The sequence below is a fragment of the Lucilia cuprina genome, chromosome 6 (genome assembly GCF_022045245.1).
Source record: "Lucilia cuprina isolate Lc7/37 chromosome 6, ASM2204524v1, whole genome shotgun sequence".
NCBI lineage: Eukaryota > Metazoa > Arthropoda > Insecta > Diptera > Calliphoridae > Lucilia > Lucilia cuprina.
In genome coordinates, this window is record NC_060954.1 from 56,166,692 (window position 1) to 56,190,135 (window position 23,444).

Sequence of the window (23,444 nt, forward strand, 5' to 3'; positions counted from 1 at the left end):
ATTTAAAATCGATTTTTCGACTTTTCTCAGAGTAGTCGAGTTATCGATTTTTTAGGAACAAAATAGTCCACTTCGACTTTTTTCGATAAAAAGTCAATTTTTCGATTATTCGAAAGTCGATTTATAGAATCCTAGTTGTAGCCTAAAAATCGGTGCAACAGAGATATGTACGTACATACCGAGACAGTAATATTTTACATGCCGATCCGCCGCCGACTTCTTTTGACAATAAAGCTTAAGCCGGCTTAAAAGTAGCCACTAATAAGGGCTGGAATCGCACAGGTTTTCTAGAAAATAATTTTATTAATTTGAACACAGTTGCCACTAATTGAAAATTTAGTGGGAAACTAAAAAGAGTTGCCACATAATATTGTGCTTATATTAAAATAGTAAAAAGTTGTTATGAATTAAATAATTTATAATGACCATGTTTTTTTGCACAAAAACTTTCTATATAACAGATTATTGGACAAAGTTTTTTTAATATAACAAACGTTTTTACGTTCAATATCTAAAGAAAAGGTTCAATTAAGCCACCGCCGTCAAAATACGGGTTGCGCCGCCGCCGCCGTCAATCATTTTACATCGGCTTGTATCTCAATGTTGCAAATTAAGCTTCAATTAGTTTAAACGTTTTCTTTTAAACAATTTTAATAATTTTGCACAAGATTTTCATAATTTTAAAACATATTTATTAAATCAGCTGTGAATACTGTTTATTAATCATATGATTCAATATGCCAACAGTGTTGCAATAGTGCGTAATATTTATTTTTTTATAAAAACGCGAAATGTTTTTTTCTATTTTATCCCCTATTCCATTATGGAATTTGCATGTTACAAAAAATAAGTATTTGAATGTATGTGTCTACAACTTAGTGCTGGTTTAGACAAGTAATATTGCAAAATTGAACAACAACAAGAAAAAAAATGTAATAAAAAAAATTTGCCATTGGCATGGTTAGTATGTTCAATTACAAACAAATCGCTAACGCCATTAAGACGCCAAAATAAAAAATATATCTACACACACAGACACACACGAACTAAACTAACAAAATTTTATAAATTTTGTAAAATAATTTATACAAAATATTAGTTTATACAGTAGCAGTTTGACCAGCTTTAGTTTGATAGCCAACTAGTAAATGGCATGCTGTTCAACTGGCTCTTGTTGTTTGCTGACTGCAAGCTAATCACTTGCATTCTTCACGTTCATGATGAGGTTGATGATGATTTTTATAAAATTTTGTTTCATAGGCCTGTTTTTTTGTATTTAAACATTATGCGGCTTTTGTATTTTATTATATTCACTTTTTTTCTTAACGCTCGAATGCATAACAGATGCGACAACAAAAACAACAACAAAAATAATACCATCTAAATGTTAGTAAAAAAGTATTTAAATCATTATTTCGAAATATTAGTAAAACCTAAACAGAAAATTTAAAAATGTTATAAAATCTAGTCTAACAAGTTGTTTTTCTATCGCTTTGTTGTTTAAATAAGAAGTAAAGAACTAGTGCAGTGAGTGATTCCTAGTGGTTGGTTAAAAGACTAGTAATTTTGCTAATTACTCAAAACTAATTTTATTACAATACAAGCATAAATGCTTGTATATTTAATATTTGGCCTTTGACCTTATACGTTTTATGATATTATAGTTCAATAAATTTCTTAATTATAAATTCTGAAATTTTTGCTATTTATTTAACAATATTTGAAAAATATTGAAATTCGAGCTTTGAAAACTTTAGTAAAAAAAACTCATAGCTTATGAGGCCTTACAGAAGGTGAGCTATCGCAGCTAATATTTTTATTCTTTTAAGATTTTGTTCTTTTATATGTTTTTAATAAAATTCTAGTAAAAAATTTTTAAATTTTGGAAACTTTTCTAAGAAATTTTTTAAAAATATTGAATATTAAATTCAAACCATTGTTATGATCAAACTATAGAACTAATTCATTTAAGATTAGATTCTTTTTTCTACTCACAACAAAATCCTAGTGATAAATTTTGAAATTTTTGGAAATCGTTTAAAAATATAGTAAAATTTTTTTTCGGAATAACATAACTTCCAAGATACTTGGATCTAACTTCGACGAATGCCTAACAGTGACAAAGAAAGTGCTCCAGAGTTTCACTATCCTCTCCACATGCTCTACATTCGTCTCAATCCGCACGTCCAATTTGGTATAAATGTGCACGTAATCCTGTGTGTTCACTCAGAATACGTACCATCATACTAACCTCAGATTTGCTCATTTTGAGGAAATTTCTCGTCTTGCTCTCATCAGGGTCACCCCATAGAATATTTGTGGTTCTACCCACCGTTTCATTATACGGGATTCTCTCATCCATATTTTTAATTCAGCTTTTGTTACGTCCAATTGTTTTGCGTTTGTCAGGTTAACTACTTTAAGCTCCCTTCTCTTTAAAGCTATTACATTCGTCCTTTCGTTGCCGACTACTCCCGAGTGTCCTGGTATCTATATAATATAAACCTTACCTCTGAGAGAGTCTTCCTGTGTGCACACTCAGAATACGTACCATCATACTAACCTCAGATTTGCTCATTTTGAGGAAATTTCTCGTCTTGCTCTCATCAGGGTCACCCCATAGAATCTTTGTGGTTCTACCCACCGTTTCATTATACGGGATTCTCTCATCCATATTTTTAATTCAGCTTTTGTTGCGTCGAATGGTTTTGCGTTTGTCAGGTTAACTACTTTAATCTCCCTTCTCTTTAAAGCTATTACATTCGCCCTTTCGTTGCCGACTACTCCCGAGTGTCCTGGTATCTATATGATGTAAACCTTACCTCTGAGATAGTCTTCAGTTAAAGCTTTCTTACAAACCAATACGGTCTTAGATTAAATTCTATCACCTGATATCGCCCTAATTGCCTTCTGGCTGTCGGGAAATATATGTTAAGCCCTGTGGGCGCCATATTTATTATTTACATATTCCGTTATTGCTCGTACTTCTGCCTGGAGGCTTGAGTTATGATTAGGTAAACGGTGGTATATTTCTGTTTCTTCAATATAGAACCCCAGGCCCACTTTGTCCCCTAATTTAGAGCCATTCGTGTTGCAAAGGATTCCTACTGGTATTTGCTCCAATGTTGCGCTTGACCAAGACATTCTATGTAGGATTAGCGTTTCAAAGCTTCCGACATATTCTGTGTCTGGTATGCGATCAGGTGCGTCCGATGAAGGTGTATAACCTTCCAATGTGTCCAGTATACATTGATGACGTGTCCTATAAACGTTTTTGGCCAGTTCGCCTAAAGTAATTGAGCCGTTCGGTTCTCGGATATTTTCTTAAACAATTTCTAAAGTAAATTTTGAAAATTTTTTGAAAAAAAATTTAAATTTAAGTTCTAAAGTAAATTTTTAAAAAATTGTTGAAAATTTTCCAACAAAGTTTTAAAAAATTATGAAATTTAAGTTTGGAAAACGTTTTATATTTGTTCTGGAACTTTCTGGAAGATTCCTTAGGGGGGTCACTTTTGCAGTAGAGTGTTTAATAATTAGAAAAAAGATGCACTATACTCCCTGTAGCACCCTAATTTTTTGTTATAATTTTAACTTTAAAAGGGTTTTAAAAATTTTTGTAAATAATAAAACTATATAATAAAGAGTACAAAAAACAGCAGGAGCTTCTCTCCTAAGTGATAAAACCTACATTTGTATAGTTTTTTTTTTTAAAAACTCTTTGTTGTTTTAATTTGACAATAAAAAAAATAAGAATCAAGCAGACTGGCATGTGCAGCAGGTCTTTTTTTAAAAATACAAATAAACTCACTTTCTGCTAAGAATGTAATATAAGAATTAACATCTGCTACTTAAACAGAATTATCGGTTAGACATCATCAACATCCATTCTATATGGTATAGGAAATTAGACAGATGTTTTTTTTATTTGTTCTTTAAGAATATAGATTTTCCTTTTTATGTCGATTTATGTTGTAATTTTTTGATACGTGCTTTAATGTAAAGTATTTTACTTAAAGAAATAAATTGGAATTTACTTAAGAATTTAATCAAAATAACAACCGATCGTTTTAAAGTAATTAATTGTATGTGGGTCATGCACACACATACAACAACAAAAACAATTGATCTATTTAATTCGCTTTCTAAAGAGGTTTCTTTTGGAGGAAAAAGAAAAACGGGAAGTGTTTTAGTGTTTAGAAAATTAAAAGTATATAGAAAAAATTTCTGGAATTTAGTAAAGAAAAAAAAAATGAAACAGATGGCTGACAGGTTTTAATGGCATAAAGGCATTTTACCACTAAAACCTATTTCTTTTCAATATTAATTATAACAAAACCAAAAATTTTGCAATTAATGTTTTTTAAAAGGATTTTGTTTTTAAAGAAACTTTTTTTATATTTTCAAAACCCTAACTAAGATCTCATCAAACATGTTATGCTTTGTTAAGTTTACAAGAAAATGTTTATGTTATTTTTGTTTAAAAACATAATATGAATTTTTTTCTTTGGTTTTTTAACATGTTCTTAATTAACATATTACAATAATGAAAACCTATATGACGAAATTTTTAAATTTCAAAAACATTAACTTGTTAACAATTTTACAAGAAAATGATTTTTAAAAATTGATAATAGAAAAATTACAAGTGGCAGTAAAGTGTAACTATAACAACTTTGACCAGCACTAGCAATTAAATGCAAATTTTACAAAAAAAAAAAAAAAATGCCTTAAAGGCCTTTATTAATATTGTTTAAAAAATATGTTTAAAAACTGTTTAACAGAATGCATACTAACACACAAATTTCTCTAAACAATTTTTTTTTATATTTTCTTTATATATAAAACATTGCAGAGACTTTCATTTCAAATCAAAATCACTTAAAGCCAAAGCACGATCAAAACATTTAAAAATCATTTGATGTTTTCATATCAGATTCCTGTGTGTAAGTATTTTGCCTCGTTTTTTTTTTTTTTTTTTTTATAAAATTGTATGTTTAAATGTGTACTTTCAAAATTTGTAATGTAAAACAATTGTGTTTTATGTGTTTTTTTACTTAAAACTTTCTTTCAAATCATCATAGTTAATGGTAAAATAAAATTATGTTTTAAAATGTTATTATATTAACGAAAAACAACTGTTAAATGTCAAAAAACTTTACACCCCTTATAGAAATGTCACTGGATTAAACATAAAGTTTATGAATTATCTAAAACACTTATTTAATCACAAAATTATCATGTTTAGGCATAAAAATGATTTTTATAATGTTTCGAAAAGTTTTCGTTTTCTTTTCTTCTTAATGATATCATAGGTTTGAACTTTTGACCTCCCAAGTAACAAAAGGCTTAAAGTTTATTAATTTTTGAAAACTCGTTTAAGAATCATTGTAAAATTATCATGTTTAGACATAAAAGTGATTTTTTAGGGTTTCGAAAAGTTTTCATTTTCTTTTCTTCTCAATGATATCATAGGTTTGACCTTTTGACCCCCCCCCCAAGTAACAAAAGGTTTAAAGTTTATAAATTTTTGAAAACTCATTAAAAAATCATTGTAAAATCTTTTTCAAACTACAGCTTTTTCTATAAAATCTATTAAAACATTGTGAAAACTTGTAAAGTATTTTATTAAGAATATTAAAAATGTTGACCTTTGACCTTTAATTTTTGCAATTTTATTCTTTTACATACATCTTAACCTAATTCTACCAAAAATAATTTCAAATTTTAAAATTTGTTTAATAAAATTTTAAAAAACATTAACTTAACTATTACTTTTTAAAGTTTTCTAGAAATTTTCAAATCGCATATTAAATTTTTTGACCTGTGACCTTTAATTTTTGCAATTTTATTTTTTTACATACATTTTAATCTAATTCTATCAAAAATAATTTAGAATTTGTTTAACAAAATTAAAAAAATATTGAAATTCAAAATTTTGTCTAAAAACTTACTAAAAATATTTCTCATTTCAGAGTCGCTAAGGAATTGGATCACCTTAAATAATTTGACTCAAACTGTAAGTGTCACCTTATTACAAAACCAACTAATTTAAAAAAATATAGCACTGTTAAAGTTATAAACAAAAATAACATGAGCGGTGCGGGTAAAATGAAATAAAAAGAAAAAAATTATACAAATTAAACAAATATATAATATTCTTATGAATATTTAAACATTTTCGTGCAAAAAAAAAAAATGTAACAAAAACAAGTAGCAGGAAACATGTGGTAATATATTTAATGAAATTAAATGGAAAACTCAATTAGCTAAAACTAAAATGTGGTTACAATTGTATGTATTAATGTTATTATGTCTAGTCCTGGTGCCAAAACACAGAGGGGTTGTTTATAAGCCACTAGAAATGATGTCATTTGGAAAACATAACAATATAAAAATGGGGACAAAAAATTAAACAAAAACACCAATGACCTGAATTGTCTTAGAAGCCAGGACAAATAGAGATATATATCGGAGATATATATCTCAAATGTGTGTGTGTCAACACATAAAATATTGATTGAAATTTCTTAAACTTCACATATATTCTAGAACAATGACTTTACAAATTGTCAGTTTTTATTTGCTTTTGCAAATAAATGCAAATAATATATATAAAAATTTAGAAAGAGAGAGAGACAGAGCAAAAAAATACAACCAAACAGGCGTTGCGGTCCATGAATAAAGCACTGAGGTGTAACGTTTTGGAATTTTTACGTAAACTTGAACTTAGTGGCTTTGGGGTTTTCTGTGTGCAAAATATTTGTATACCGGGAACAAAAGCAAAAAAAAAAACAACAACAACTTACACTTTGGAATGCAAAATTGCATTAAAAAAGTAATACATATAAAAGAAACGTAAGAGACTTAATAATTTTGAAAGGGAAACAAAGGAAATTGTATATCTCAAATTGAATCCAGCCACTAAAGCAGAGGGGGAAACTTAACACCTGTTAAGCATAAGAAATTGTTTTTTTTATATTATAAATAAATAAAGAAATAAAAATGAAAACAAATAATAAAAATAACTCTTAAGCGAAAAAAGACAGATAAAAGATGTTTTTTTTAAATAAAATATTTCGCAAAACATCTTAAAGATTTCATGAAAAATTATACACATATGACGTTTTTTCACAAATAAATAATAATTTTTGTTTTGTTTTTTCTGTAGTATTTTTATTTTTCTAATTCTAATGTGGAAAATCTAAAAGACTATTTATAAAAATGATGGCATTTATTTTCATTTATACCCTACAGTAAAAAAAGGGACTCTTATGGTTTAGTTAAGCTTTTGGTAACTTACATGATGTGATAATAAATTTGTTAATTTGTATTTTTACCTAAACGGTTTTTTGAAAAATCTAGATTTTTAAGCAATTTTTGAAAATAAATTTTGCAGAAAATGTAAATTTTTTTACCAAAGAGGTCAAAGGTCAAATTTAAAATATTTAAAAAATATAGAGAAATATTGAAATATTTGTATGAAAGTTTAGATAAGTGGTAATTTGTTTAAACAAAACTGATACTATTTTTAAAGTTCGTTTCTAGTTTAAGACTTTAAAAACGTATTTTTAACAATTTAGGAGATTTTTGACTTTAATCTAATAAAAACAATGTGTTCTTTGATCCTTCATAGATTTTGGCAATTTTTTTTATTAGAAATTTGAATTTAGGAGGTTTTTCACATTAATCTAACTACTAACGAGGTCAAAGGTCAAACTTTTTACTATTTAAAAAAAGTATAAAATATAGAGAAATTTTGAAATATTTGTATAAAAGCTTAGAAAAAATGGGAATTTGTTAAAACACTTTTATCTGTTACTAAATTTAAAGTACGTTTCTAGTTTAAGACTTAAAACACTTATTTTTAACAATTCAGGAGGTTTTTGACTTTAAACTAATTACAAGAATGTGCCCTTTAACCCTTCAGAAGAATTTTAATATATTTTTTAGAAATTTGAATCAATATATAATTTTTTTAATTAACATTAAGGCATTTTTAAGTTTCTAATGCCGTTTATTTTGTTTCCTCCCCTAATATTTAAAATTTTATTTAAAACCAAAGAAAATTACCTTAATTGATTGAAACAATCAAATAGTTTAGGCATGTTGCTAGTAATACCAAACACTTCTTATAACTCTCGCGTTTTTAAACATATGTTTCTTGTATATTTTTGCGTATAAAATTTGCTTAATTATTATTACTATTTCTTTTCAAAAAAAAAAAAAAAAAAAAAAAAACAGCTGGTTTATTATTTTAGCGTGTCTTAATTTTTAGATCATTAGATACAAAACATTACACTTCACACACAATTTTTTTTAACAAAACAATTTTAATTGTTATAATTTTATTGCTTTTCTTAAGATTTTTCCTTCGATAAATTTCTAAGCCACTTGGTGCTTTTTTTCATTTATTTATTTCTTATTTTTTTCTATTATAATAATTATTATTATCAATTAACAATTATTATGATTGTTTGTGTTTAAGTTTACAATAAAAAAAATTTTCCCCATAATTTTTTTTAACACACAACAAAAGTTGTTTATTATTAACGGCGTATACCGCTTGAACTGATCAACGAATTTTGATAATTTGCACGCGATCAACGCCGTCGCCGCCACCAACCCATCATCGTCAATACACGAAATTGAAAACAACTGTTGAAATTATAAATTGTAAAAAAAAATCTAAAAAAAACACTAAAATAATTTGCGTGAAAATTTTATATGTTTTGGTCGTGGGGTATTTTTTTTATATCTTTTGCTCTCTGGATGCTGTTTTTTGGTTGTTGGTCGATCGGTCAATGTTAATATTTGTTGTGTTTTGTTTTGCATATTTATTTTTTTGTTTATGTATTATTTAATGAAAAATAAAGAGATTGAATACTTTTGCTTTTAATTTTAATGGTCAATTTATTTATGACAATTTTTATTTTATTTAAAGATTTATTTGTTAAAAGCAGACATGTTTTCTTCTTTTCGTTTGAAATTCTATACTAAGAAAAATAGCAATTTTGTAGAAATATTTTTATTGTTTTGAAAATATTTAGCAAAACATAAAGGCGCCTTTTTGATATATTAAAGTTTTTCGACAGAAATTTTTATAAAATGTTTTACACACAGAGAAAAATTATTTTTCTTTTCGAAAATTCTTAGAATACTTGATTGCACATTTATCTATAATTTTGATTACTTTTTGATATATAATCTAGTAGTCTGATCTATAGTAGAATATTTTAATTTATATTCAAGACTTTAGTCTTATGTTCCATATTCTCTAAACTGAAATTTGATCTATTTATCTATAGGTTCGACTGTATATTGATGTAAAATCCTCACCAAAGTCTCGTCTATAGATTGATCAACAATCTCCACCAAAGTCTCGCCGATACTATGATCTATATGATACTATGATATACAGTACGATCTATAGCTTTGACTAAAAAATGATCTTCAGTCTCGACTACAGTTTAAAATAGAATTTCCCTATAATCTGATCTAAAGCTTGGTATTAGCCAAAGACGCGTTGGCCTTAACTATAGTTTTATATTTAGTTTCAACTGTTCTTTGATCTACTGTCACTATGGTCTAAAGTCTTGTCTATAATTCTATCCTTAGTCTCAAGTTTAGCTTCTGATGTCAAGTTTATAATACGATCCTTAGTCTCAAGTTTAGCTTATGATGTAAAGTTTTAAATATAGTCTGATATATATCCACGATAGTAGTCTGGTCTATAGTTCGGTTTGTGCAAAAGACTCCTTAGTCTTAACTATAGTTACAACTATACTTTGATCCACTCTCTTAATGATCTCTAGTCTCATCTATAGTTCGATAGTTAGTCACGAGTATAGTTTGTGATGTAACGTTTCAAAAACAGCCCGATCTATAGCCTCAACTATTTAGATCAGACTCTATAGTTTGGTTTTTGCTAAAGACTCTTTTGTCTTAAATCTAATTTTATTTTTTGTTTCAACTTCACTTTGTTCCACTTTCTTAATGATTTCTAGTCTCGTCTATAGTTCGATAGTTAGTCACTTTGATCTACTATCTATCCCGTTAATAGTTTGATTATTAGTCTCTAGTAATGCTTATGATGTAAAGTTTTGAATATAGTTTGATCTGTAGATTCATCATTAGTTTCAACTATACTTTGATTAAATCTACAATAACTTGATATAACTTGATTTAAAATCTTATTTATGAGATTACATAGTAGAATCTTTAGTCTTTAGCATTCTAAACTATTGCATAATCTTAGTTTCCATTATAGTTTGATCTATAGCCTCTACTACAGCTTGATAATAAGTCTCCATTAGAATTTAGACTATAGCCTTCTATATAGTCTTATCTAGAGCTTGATCATTTTTGTGTATTATCTCTGATCTCTCGACAATTGTATAGTATCGACTATAGACTGATTTACATGTATTTCTTAATCTAACTTTTAGTTTGATCTTTAGTCTCAACTATAGCTTTATCAATATTCTCAACTATAGTCTTAAATATAGTAAGATCTTTAGACTCAACTACAGTAAATCTACTATTACAAAATCAGTCTCTGATCTCTTGACTATTGTCTGATAGTTAAGAGAGTATCATTCTAAACTATTACATGATCTTAGTTTCCATTATAGTTTGATCTATAGCCTCTACAAGTATGCATGAAAAATTAGTCTATAGTCTTCAATATAGTCTGATCTACAGCTTGATTATTCCATTGTATTGTCTCTGATCTCTTGACTATTGTTTGATCTATTGTTTGGCATTTAGTTTCAACAGATGTATATCTATTCGATAATCTACGATCAATAAAGTTTGATTTTTTGTCTCAACTATAGTACGATCAATATCCTCCTCTCCTTTAGTCTTAAATATAGTCAGATCTTTTGATGCAATTACAGTCAAATTTGTTCTAGAGTTTTCTTTACTTTTTTTAAATCCTCACAAAAGTTAATAAACTTTTTCAAAAAAAATTTCTTTAATTTATTTTATTAAATTTCTTTTTTTTCTTCTTTCTCATAATTTATAACACATTAAAGCCATTAAAATATTAATAATTTATATAAATATTTTGTTTTGCAACAACAAAAACAACAATTCCAAATAATACAAATTAAACACGCAAAACTTTTATTTTTGAATGGCTGCACTTTAAACAAAAAATCATTGAAAAGACACATAAAATAAACATTTTAATTAAAGAAAATATTTGTTAAACTATTTTAAAATTAAAACTTGTTAAAGTTGAAATTCTTAAAAAAAATAAATAAGTATTATAAGGCGCCAAACATTAAAAAAAAATTATAAAAATAAATTTATTAAACTTTCAATTTAAATCATATCAGTTATTTTTTTGCTTTATTAAACTATCAAAATATTCTTGTTTAAATACATGACATGCCATCAATCTTAATTATTTTATATATTTTTTTATGATAAATAAATTTGTTAATAATTGAGTTGACATTTTAGGAAAAAGCAAAATCGCATTTGTAATTGATAGTAAAGGGGAAGTAGAATCTTATATATTTGAATTTAGTTAAAAAAATTTCCTTTCCATTTTATTCTCTAAAGTTTTTCTGATCTTAATTATTTTTTTTGAATTTTTTTATAAAATATTTTAAAAATAACTTTTAAGTATTGAGATAAAATTTATAAATAATTTATTTGTTGATTTTAAAAATCTAACATGTGCCCGGCTAGCTCAGTCGGTAGAGCATGAGACTCTTAATCTCAGGGTCGTGGGTTCGAGCCCCACGTTGGGCGAACTACTTTTTGTTTTTCTTTTTAAACAACAACTCATAATTGAAATATTATATTTACACACAAACATTTATTTTTCGTAACACTATGGAATGTGCCTCTTACATACTTTGAGGCAATAAAGATCATTTTCCTTAATGTCAATACACTTCACTCACACGCTAGCTTGCTAGCTTACTTGTGCCACATGGCAACAGCATGTTATTGGCCTCTAGTTTCAGTTAGACAAATATCATCAAGATCATTTTGATTTATGCTCTACTTAGACAACTTGTTTATGGTAACTAAAAATATCTTATAATACCATAAAAAGTTTTACAAAAATATTAAAAAAATGTTCAACTAGACTTGGTACTTTTTTTTTCTGGTGCTAACAAAAAAAAAGTACCTTGACTTTAATTTCACCTTTTATTTGTTATATTTACTTCTTAAAACAAGTCAATGAACGTTGAAATTATTATTGAAAAATATTTTCAAAATAAATTATCATAATGGGTGGAGTATATATTTATACTTTCATAAAATTAAAAAAAAAAATCAAATCTTGAAGGAAATCATTTTTCAAATTTGTAAAAAAACAACAACAACAATTTCAGCTTATTTATAGTCTAGACAAACTAAGGTTAACTCGAAAATAAATTTATTTTTAAAACCAAAAGTTTTCAAATTTAACTTTACTCAATAGGCGTTACTACAGAGAGAGAGAGCGAGAGAGAGAAAGGGATAGCCAAAGCAAAGTATAAAGATCAGTGACAGTTACAGTCAGTTTCATATTTATCAAATCAGCACTCGTTGTCTTTCTGTGGTCATCAATCAATATGTGTTCTTACAACAGAAATATAAACAAAAAAATTTATATAATAAACCAAAAAAACAATAGCTTGCAATTTTTAATGCAAAAGCGTATAAAATGCAAATTTATTAAATAACAACAAAAAACTTAAATAAGAAAGAACTTTTTTTTTGAAAAACTACAACGCAAAAAGTGCTACAGCAACAGACAGACTGACTGACAATAATACCAGCAGCACTAGCTAGCAACAACAATGAGTATTGTTAATGTAAATGTATAATTTTTTAAAATATTATATGCATTTGTGTTTATAGACGAAAACGTGATTCTATTGTAAGGGGGCAAAATAAAGGGTGATGTTTTAAATGCTTAACTTTTGAAAAAAACGTACTTTTCTTACAATTTAGTACTTTTATTAAAATCTATAAGGCTAAATTTAAACGTATAGATCAGTTTCTAGTCCAGACAGTGTTGTCAAGACTAGATAAGTTATAGTCAATACTAAAGATAAGTCTATAGTCAAGACTAAAGATCATTCTATAGTCAAGATTAAAGTTCAGTCTATTGCTAAGCCTGTAGATCAATCTATGGTCAAGACTATAGATCGGTCTATAGTCAATACTATAGATCAGTCTTTAACCAATACTATAGATCAGTCTATAGTTAAGGCTATAGATCAGTCTATAGTTAAGGCTTGTCAATAGTCAAGATCAGTCTATTGCTAAGAGAGTAGAACAATCTATGGCCAAGACTATAGAACAGTCTATAGTCAAGACTATACAGTCTGTAGTCAGTCTGATCATAGATCAGTCTATAGTCAGTCTCTTCAGTATATTGAAGACTATGGATGAGTCGTTAGTCAGTCTGTTCAATAAAATAAAGATCAGTCTATAGTTAAAATTATATATATAAGAGTATAGATCAGTTTATAGCCAAGACTTTAAATCAGTACTAAAGATTCAATACTAAAGATCAGTCTAGAGCCAAAATTACAGATCACTCTATAGGCAAAACTACAGACATTATATAATCAAGACTATAAATCTGTCAATAATCAAGACTATAGATCAGTTTATAGACAAGACTATAGATCAATCTATAGGCAAGAATATAGATCAGTCGATAGTCAAGGCTATAGATCAGTTTATAGTAAAGAATATAGATCAGTCTATAGTTAAGACTATTGGCCAGTCTACAGTCAAGAGTATAGGTCAGTCTACAGTGAAGACTATAGGTCAGTCTCAGTCAAGACTATAGGTCAGTCTACAGTTAAGACTAAAGGTTTAGAGACAAGACTATGGAACAGTTTATAGTCAGGACTAAAGATTAGTCTATAGATCAGTATATATTTAAGACTATAGATCAACCTATAGTCAAATCTAAAGATCAGTCTATAGTCAAAACTAAAAATCAGTCCATAGTAAAGACTAAAGATCAGTCTATAGCAAAGAATGTAGTCTGTGACTTCAGCATACTAAAGATTATGGATAAGTCTTTAGTGAGTCTGTTCAATAAAGTCAATACTATAAATGAGCCTATATTTAAGACTAAAGATCAGTATATAGTCAAGACTAAAGATCAGACTATAGTCAATACTAAATATCTATCTATAGTCATTATTAAAGTTCAGTCTATAGTCAAGACTTGGATCATCCTGTAGTCAACAGTATAGATATGTCTTTAATCAAGATTATATATCAATCCATAGTCAAGATCGGTATATTCTTAAGACTATATATCAGTCTATATTCAATACTATGAGATAATGTAATCAATATTGTAAATCAATCTATATATCAGTCTATAGTCACGACTATAGATTAGTTTATACTCAAGACAAGATTAAAGATCATTAAAAGGTTTCTTTTTTCTGGAAAATAAGTATCAATTTTTCAAATAGCAAAATTTAGTACCGTACTGATTTATGTATTTCTCCTTTGTTCTTTACAATTCTATCTAGTGACCAGCAGTTATATACTTTCAGTAGTTTTAGTTCTGCCTGCGTGAGTATCTTGGCTTTCAATCATTCTTCAATATATTCAAGGTCATTTTAATATCGTTCCACAATTGGGGATATGCTAAGTATATGTGTGTGTAAGTGTGTGCGTGTATGTGTTGTGAATGTAAAATTTTATTTATTGCAATTTATAGCCACTGTTGGCCAAGGTAAGACAATCAAATAAAACACAAATGTAATGTAAATACACATTGCAATAGATTGACTACGTAGGCAAAACGAAGTTGAGAAACTAAAGCAAACAAAAAATAAAAAAATGCGGCAGCTTTTTACAAACCAATAAACTACTAAAAACATCATTATTATTACAATACATTCATTGCATTATATAGATTTTAGATGGTGTTGATGATGAAGATGAAAACCTATAACTAAACAAAGATCATGTGTAAAACTATCATTAAAGAAAAGTTCATAATAATGATGATGATCGTCATGGGTTTTCTTTTGAGGTTTAGATTTTTTTCTTGCAATTTTATTGCATTGTGGCGTTGTTATTGTCTTCGGTTTGCAATTTGCCTGCACACGTTTTCAATACAATATGTTTAATGTATGGTGGTGTCATTACCATCTTTGGAGGGTTTCAGCCAGCTTGGTAAAAATAACAAAACAACAATATGTACATTACAGATGGAGGGACAGACTAATAACTGGATGGTTGTTTGCTTGCTTACTTGGTTGGTTGATCGGACAGACAGACTGAAACTTGGAAGTCATCATTAGTGGTTTAAGTGAAGACTCACATGCACGCACACCCAATTCCATGTTACTTACACTAAGAAGAGTTGTAAATAAAAGACAAAAATCATTTTATGCCTGCCTGCCTGCCTGTTTGCTTGCATACAACAATGTTTTCCTTTTACACTTTTCTTTGGTTTCTTTTGGCCAAACCCAACCATTACAATCAGCCGTAAAGCCAGCCTTATGCGTCATTTCCTACGGGAATCGTTTCAAATGTTAAGGCTTTGTTTTCAGATTTGAACAATAGTTTTGTGTGTTGAATAAAAATACTATTGTTTTTCTATAGTTTTGTTGTTTTCCTTAAATGCAGTTTTTGTTGTTTTTTTGGGTCTTAAGATCTATAATTTGTTGCAGCTATTATTGTGTTGGAAAATTGATTGTAGAAATTAAATTCTAATCTCTTTTTATTATTCTTTATTTTCTTTTTTTTAATTCTGCACCTTTTGCAAATACAAGCAAAAAGGTTGTTGAACTTTTCACAAAAGAGTTGCCAAGTTGTTAAATAATAGAGAGAATAGAATTGATATAAAACTACTAAAGTAGCAGGTTGTTGGAGAGAAAGAAAGCCGACTGTAGATCTATGTTTATGACTAAAGATAAGTCAATAGTGTTGACTATAGACTAGACTAAAGATCTTTTGAATATCAATTGATCTATAGATTGATCTATAGTTTTGACTATAGTCTGATCTCTAGTCTTGACTATGAACTATCTCTAGTCTTGACTATAGATTGTTCTATAGTCTTGAATATATACTGATATCTAGTCTTGAATATAGACTGATCTTTAGTCGTTAAGACTATAAATCAGTCTATAGTCAAGACTACATCAATTTAAAGTCTATAGACTGATGTACAGTCTTGACTAAAGACTGATCTGTAGTCTTGACTATAGACTGATCTAAAGTCTTGACTACAGACGATCTATAGCATTGACTGTAAACTGATGTATAGTCTTGACAAGAAATTGATCTGTAGTCTTGACTATAAACTCATTAATTGTCTTGTTTATATACTGATATTTAGTCTTGACTATAGAGAGGTCTCTGGTGTTCACCATAAACTAATCTATAATCATTACTTTAGACTATTGCCTTGACTATAGACAGATCTATGGTATTGATATTCTTGACAATAGGCTGACTATAGACTTATCTTTAGTCTTGACTTTAGATTGATCTCTAGTCTTCACCATAGACTGACTTATTGTCTTTAGACTTAACTTATGACTATAGATTAATCTATAGACTGATCTATAGTGTTGACTATAAGCTGATCAATAAACTTAACTGTAGACTGGACTATAGACTGAACAAAGATCTTAGCTATTGACTGATCTGTAGTCTTGACTATAGACTGATCTCTAGTATTCATCATATACGGGCCTATCGTCTCTATTATGGAGTGATCTAAAGTCTTAGCAACAGACTGATCTATAATCTTAGGTGCAAACCAAGTTTAAGTCTTGACTATAGACTGATCTATAGTCTTGACTTCAAACTGATCTAATGTCTTGACTGAAGACTGATCTGTAGTCTAGACTACAGACTGACCCATAGTCTTGACTAAAGACTGATCTATAATCTCGATTATTGACTAATGACTGATGATCTTTAATCTTATTTGACATTATACTGAGCTTAAGTTGCATTTCTTTAAACTTAATTGAAGATTTTCAAAAAGTGTTGAAAATTACAAAACAGGAAATTTAAAAAAAAAAAAAACAAAAAAACAAAAAATATGCTCATAACCTTAAACTTACCTAACTACATCATTTTTCAAATTAAAACTGCTTAATTTTGTGACTTCATAAAACGAAACATAAAAAAAAACTAAACACCATCATTGTCTTTGAAGTATTTTTTTTATTTTTTCATTTAAAAACATATATTATTTTCCTAATTATATGCGGATGTGTTATATATTTATTTAAAGGTTTTCATCACCGAAAATATAACAAATGTTTAGTTTGTTTAGTTTTAATCTATTAATAATAACTACGGAAGTTCCCAACCCCAATAACAAATATTAACACCTTAAAATTACTAGATCTTAATTTTGTTACTGTTTCTTATACAAGAAACATCAAAAATTTTCAAAATACAAACATATAAATATTCTTTAAAATCTAGACAATTAGTAAGGTAAAAAAAAATATTTATTGTGTACGTAGTTTTACGATGTTTTGGGAACTAACGAACGCACTATATATATATTTAATTTTATTTCATTTTCTAAACATTTAGGGCCTTATGCAAAAACGATTATTAAAGTTAACAATGGTTTACTGCACACTTTTTCCATATAAAAACAGGTTTTAACAACCATTGTTAACTTAATAATCGTTTTTGCATAAGGCGGTTAAACTTCTTTTTTTACATTTCTGTTTTTTTGAATTAGATTTAGAAAAAAAACAACGTATTATTTGCTCACGCGATCATTATCTTTTATTTTCTGTGTTTAAAATCAAATTATTTCGTATGAATGACTTTTGTGTGACCCAGAAAATCAGTCAGTTTTTGTGTTAAATAAAAAACCTTTTAAACAAAATTGTTTTAAAATTAAAAAAACTTTTGTTTTGTTTTTTTTTTTTTTGTTTCTTCTACAAATGTGAATCTAATAACAACGAAATTACAATTTGTAGTTTGTGTTTTCGTTCAGTTACTTATTTTTTTGCTTTTGTTTTAATATTATTTATAATGATTTTTAAGTTTAAATAAAATAATTTACTTTAATTTATGTTTAAAAAAAAATAATAACAATAACAAGAAAAATAGGGAAAATTTGATTATATGAATTTCTTTTTAAAGAAAATTGTGTCTGTTTTTCTTGAACTTGTTTTTACAACAAATGAAATTAAAAGTTTATTTAAAAAAAAAGTAAGAAATTTCACTTTTTTTAAATTTAAAATGCAATGTTAATGGACTGATCTGTAGTAATGACTATAGACTGATCTTGATTATAGATCTATAATTTTGACTATAAACTGATCTATAATCTTTACTATAGATTGATCTATAGACATGACTGTAGACTTATCTATAGACTTGACTGTAAACTGATCATTGGACTTGACTGTGGTCTAAACTCTTGGCTATAGACTGATCTATAGTATTGACTAAAGATTGATCTAAAGACTTGACTGTAAACTGGTTTATAGACTTGGCAGTAAACTAATAATTAGACTTGACTGTACACAGATCTATAGACTTGGTTATAAATCGATCTATAGTCTTGACTATAGTCGTATCTCTTGGTTATAGACTGATATGTAGTCTTGACTGTAGACTGCTCTATAGATTTGACTGTAGACTGTTCTATAGATTTGACTGTAGACAGATCTATAGATTTGACTGTAGACTGATCTATAGTCTTGACTATAGAGTGATCTATAGTCTTGACTAGAGAGTTATCTATAGTCATGACTATAGAGTAATCTATAGTCTTGACTATAGAGTAATCTATAGTCTTGACTATAAAGTGATCTATAGTCTTGACTATAGAGTGATCTATAGTCTTGACTATAGAGTAATCTATAGTCTTGACTATAGATTAATCTATAGTCTTGACTATAGAGTGATACATAGTTTTGATTATAGAGTGATACATAGTTTTGATTATAGAGTGATCTATAGTCTTGACTATAGAGTGATCTATAGCATTGACTATAGAGTGATATGTAGTCTTGACTATAGAGTGATCTATAGTCGTGCCTATAGAGTAATCTATAGTCTTGACTATAGAGTGATCTATAGAGTAGATTGCAGAGTGATCTATAGTCTTGAACTGATCTGTAGTCTTGACTGTAGAGTGATCTATATTCTTGAGTATTTACTGATCTATAAGTCTTGTCAATAGACTAATTTATAGTCTTGACTGTAGACTAATAGCAGATCTCTGGTCTTGATTATTTCTGATCTATAGTCTGAAATATAGACTATAGTCTTGACTATGAACCGATCTATTGTCTTGACTATGAGTCGATCTATAGTCTTTAATATAAACTGATCTATTTTCTTGTCTTTAGACTAAAAAGTGATCCATAGTCTTGGCTAAAGACTTATTTATAGTTTAGACCTTATACTGATCTATAATCTTGTATATAGACTAAAAACTGATGGACAGTCTCACCCTTAAAATGAGCAAAAATCTGACGTAATTTACAGTCTTGACTGTAGATTTAAAACTGATCTGTAGTTTTGGCTATAAACGATCTATAGTCTTGACTTTACACTGATCTATAGTCCTGATCATAAACTGATCGTTAGCATTAACTATTGACTGATCTTTCCTTTGATTAACAAATTTTGTTTTAAATTTAAAAATTCTTTATAAAATTATTCAACAATTCAACTATTTATTCTTTATACTTCTTCTATTGATCGATATCAGTGTCACATATGGTGTGGGACCATTAATTTTTGTTGATTCATATTCTTTTGGTGTTTTTTTTGGAAATTTGCATTTATGCTAATTAAATTTTTTTAATACAAATTCCCACGCTTCACTAATATTTAAACAAAAAAAAGTTCTCACTAAAAAAAAACTTTAGATTAAAATGTCTATCTACTAAAACAAAAATAAAAAATATTTATCAAATTTAAATAAATAAAACAAAAACACATAAAACAATTGACGTGATGTTAGTCATAAGACCTCTTTTTTTTGTATTTGTTAAACCAATTTGAATAATTTCGTTTAAAAAAAGTTCACATAATAAATGCAATTTTAAACATTAAAAAAATCGAAAAAAACCTAAATTATTGAGGAATTTTATAAGAAAAAAATGTAACGGTATGTTTTTGTTTAATATTATTTATATAATCATAAGTTTGGATTTGAGGTCTTTATATTGGTAGGAAGAACAAGAAAAAACTTGAAATTAATTGCAAAAAATTATATATATTTATGATGTTTACGGAGAAATGGCCAAACATAACAATATTTCATAAATATAATTTGTGATCTGCATTTTAAAATCTAAAAACATGCCACTACTTTCCATGTACGTTTACATTATTATTTTTTTTTTTTTTTTGAAAAATTTTGGGTGTTATTCGAAATTCTTGGAGAAATGTTCTTTATGTTCTGCTTTTTTTTTAAGTTACTACAGAAAATTGATATTCTTGCAACGATCTTGAAATAAAATTCAATCAATTTTGTTCCTTTTTTCTCTTGAAAAATATGACGATCACTGAGTGAATGAGTATGGAATGTAGTACTCATTTATTTTTAAGTTTAAGTACTTAGAAGAATGTAGTTTATCGATAACTGGTGGCATATATGTATAACGGTTAATGCTACAAAAATGACACACTATTTCAAATGATTTTAATAAGAAGAAGAACCTTAACTGTTTTGACATAAATAACAACAAGAGAGTGTTGTAAACAAGATCAAGAGGTGTGTGTGTGAGTAAAGTTGTTAGTATAAGGAAACCTTAAAAAAAGGAATTAATACAAATAACAGGGCTGGAAGTGTTTAATTACTTTATTGTCATTTTATTAATTTGTTTTTTTTTCTTTCTTTCTTTATGATTTAATATACAAACCAAGTTCCGTTAAATATTTATATTTATTTTATGACTATATATGCCGTCATTTTAAGTTTATTATATTTTTCTTTTTTCTTCTATTTAATTAGTACCTTTATTACTTTGTTGGTTTGTTTTTTTTAAACGTACTTTTGTTTTTGTAAATTTTCAATTAAATAAACAATTTTTGTTGTTAATGTTGACCACATTTATGAGTAATTTTATTTATTTTTGCTAATATTTTGTTGTTGTTTTTTCTTTATTTATTTAATTTATTAAGTAAACTAAAAATAGCCGTTTGGTTTAGCTGTTAGTCGTGCGATTATACATACTATATGGATAGAATGTATTAAAGTTTTTAAACTTTCAATTTTAAACCTTGTTTTTATAGTTAGAGAATTATTATAAATTTTTTTCTTATAAAAAAAAATATAAAAAGTTTCTAGTCTTGATCTATAGTCCATAGTCTTGACAAAAGTCTAATCAATAGATTCGATTAAATACTGAACAACAGTCTGAACCCTGGAGTGATCTATAGTCTTTACTGTAAACAGATCTATAGTCTTGACCATAGACTGATCTATAGTCTCTACAATAGATTGATCCATTGTCTTTAATATACATTGATCTATAGTCTACTATAGATTGATCTAAAGTCTACTATAGATTGATCTATAGTCTATATAGATTGATCTATAGTCTATATAGATTGATCTATAGACTATATAGATTGATCTATAGTCTACTATAGATTGATCTATAATTTACTATAGATTGATCTATGCTATACTATAGATTGATCTATAGTCTCTAAACTGATTGATCTATAATACAATCTTCTAAAGATTGTTCTATTGTCTTTAATATAGATTGATCTATAGTCTCTATATTGATTGATCTATAGTCTACTATAGATTGATCTATAATCTACTATAGATTGATCTATATTCCTTGAATTGATTGATCTATAGTCTTGTCTATAGACTGATCTATTGTCTAGACGATAGACTGATCAATAGTCTTGACTATAGACTGACCTGTAGTCTTGCCATTCGACTCATCGGTAATCATGACAATAAACTTATCTGCAGTCTTGACTATAGACTGATCTATAGTCTTGACTTTGACTGATCTAAAGTTTTAACTGTTGAGTGACTGAAAGTCTTGACTGATCTTCAGTCGTGATAATAAAAAAAAAACTAGTGTTGAATAAGACTGATCAATATTTTCGACTATAAACTGATCTGTAGTCTTGACTATAAACTGATCTATAGTCATCACTAGACTGATCTCTTTATTATTTACCTTACATTGATTTATAGTCCTGACTGTTGACTAATCTATAGTCTTGTTTATAGACTGTTCTGTAGTTTCGACTATAAGCTGATCTATTGACTGATCTGTACAATAAAATAATCTATATTGTTGATTATAGAACGATCATTATTTTCGATTACAGAGTCATCTGTAGTATTTACTATAAACTGATCTATAGTCTTCACTAAACTTATCTTTAGTCTTGACTATAGACTCAAACTGATATATAATCTTGTCTGTAGAATGATCTAGAGCCTTGACTTTAAAATGATCTTTAGTCTTGACTCCTAACTGATCTATAGTCTTGTCTATAGACTAATTTTTAGTCTTGACTACCGACTAATTTATAGTCTTGTCTAATCAAATTTATAATTAATATATATAACATATAACTGTTAATTGTTTTTAAAAAAATTGCCGCCAAATCAATTCTTTCGTCTCATGTTAAAAATAAAAAAATCTATATATTAATAACATTCGAAATAAAAACAACATTTATTAATGTCTTAAAACTTAATTGCTTTAAGCCACAAGAAAAAACGAAAGACTACAACAAAAAAAAAACAGACAATTTATATTTATCAAATTAAACAAAGTAAAGAATCATTAATAAAACCATAAAAAAATATAATTGTCACTTTAAAATCATTGACATTTGCTTAATAGAAAAATAACAATGAAGTTAATTGTTTGGCAACAGCAAAGATAAGAATTCGAAATAATTCGAAAACGATTTTATAGAAAAAAAATTAATTGCCAACAAAAAAAATTTTACTTTTTTTTCTTCTAAATGACCTTTAGAATAAAATTTTCTTTTGAAAATTTGATTGTTGCTTAAAAAATTATTTTATAACATTGAAATGTTAAATTTTTTTAAATTGTGTTGGAAAAATTCAAAGACCATTTTTGTTTTGATTAAAGATATCTATAAACAAATGGTAGAATCTTTACGTGGTGGGGGGCTATATCTTTGTTGTTATAAAAATAAATTATAAATCACGTTTATTGATTGAAAATTATGATATTGCTTTCAATTAACACTGTTAAGTGGTTTTTCTAGAGCAATTTTATTACCAGAGTTCGGTGGATTTGTTTGGTTTTTTTTTTAAAGAATTTTGCTGTTAAACGAAAATATAAATGCACTGGAAGAAATTGATTTGAACTAGAACTGAACTAGAAATAGAATTGAACTAGAACTGAACTAGAACTGAACTAGAACTGAACTAGAACTGAACTAGAACTGAACTAGAACTGAACTAGAACTGAACTAGAACTGAACTAGAA

At 27.3% G+C, this 23,444-nt stretch overlaps 1 protein-coding gene, 1 long non-coding RNA gene and 1 other non-coding gene across 5 annotated transcripts in view; 2 read left to right on the forward strand and 1 right to left on the reverse strand.

The window, feature by feature from the left end:
- LOC124420848 overlaps positions 1 to 23,444 on the forward strand; it is a 45,426-nt gene that overhangs the window by 17,494 nt on the left and 4,488 nt on the right. Inside the window, exon 2 of the long non-coding RNA XR_006941404.1 lies at positions 5,973 to 6,016. This is a non-coding gene — a long non-coding RNA (uncharacterized LOC124420848). The remainder of the gene's footprint in view (positions 1 to 5,972; positions 6,017 to 23,444) is intronic.
- LOC111681967 (protein Shroom) overlaps positions 1 to 23,444 on the reverse strand; it is a 120,545-nt gene that overhangs the window by 13,982 nt on the left and 83,119 nt on the right. The window contains exon 1 of one of the 3 annotated variants that reach the window (XM_023443874.2): positions 8,071 to 8,162. The exons of the other annotated variants lie outside the window; for them this stretch is intronic. Within the exon in view, the coding sequence (XP_023299642.2) occupies positions 8,071 to 8,105 (35 nt within the window). The 5' untranslated portion in view covers positions 8,106 to 8,162. Of the gene's footprint in view, positions 1 to 8,070; positions 8,163 to 23,444 lie in introns of those variants that run through there. 3 annotated transcript variants of the gene reach the window in all.
- On the forward strand, positions 11,691 to 11,763 carry Trnak-cuu. The gene has a single exon. It is a non-coding gene; the product is annotated as a tRNA-Lys (tRNA).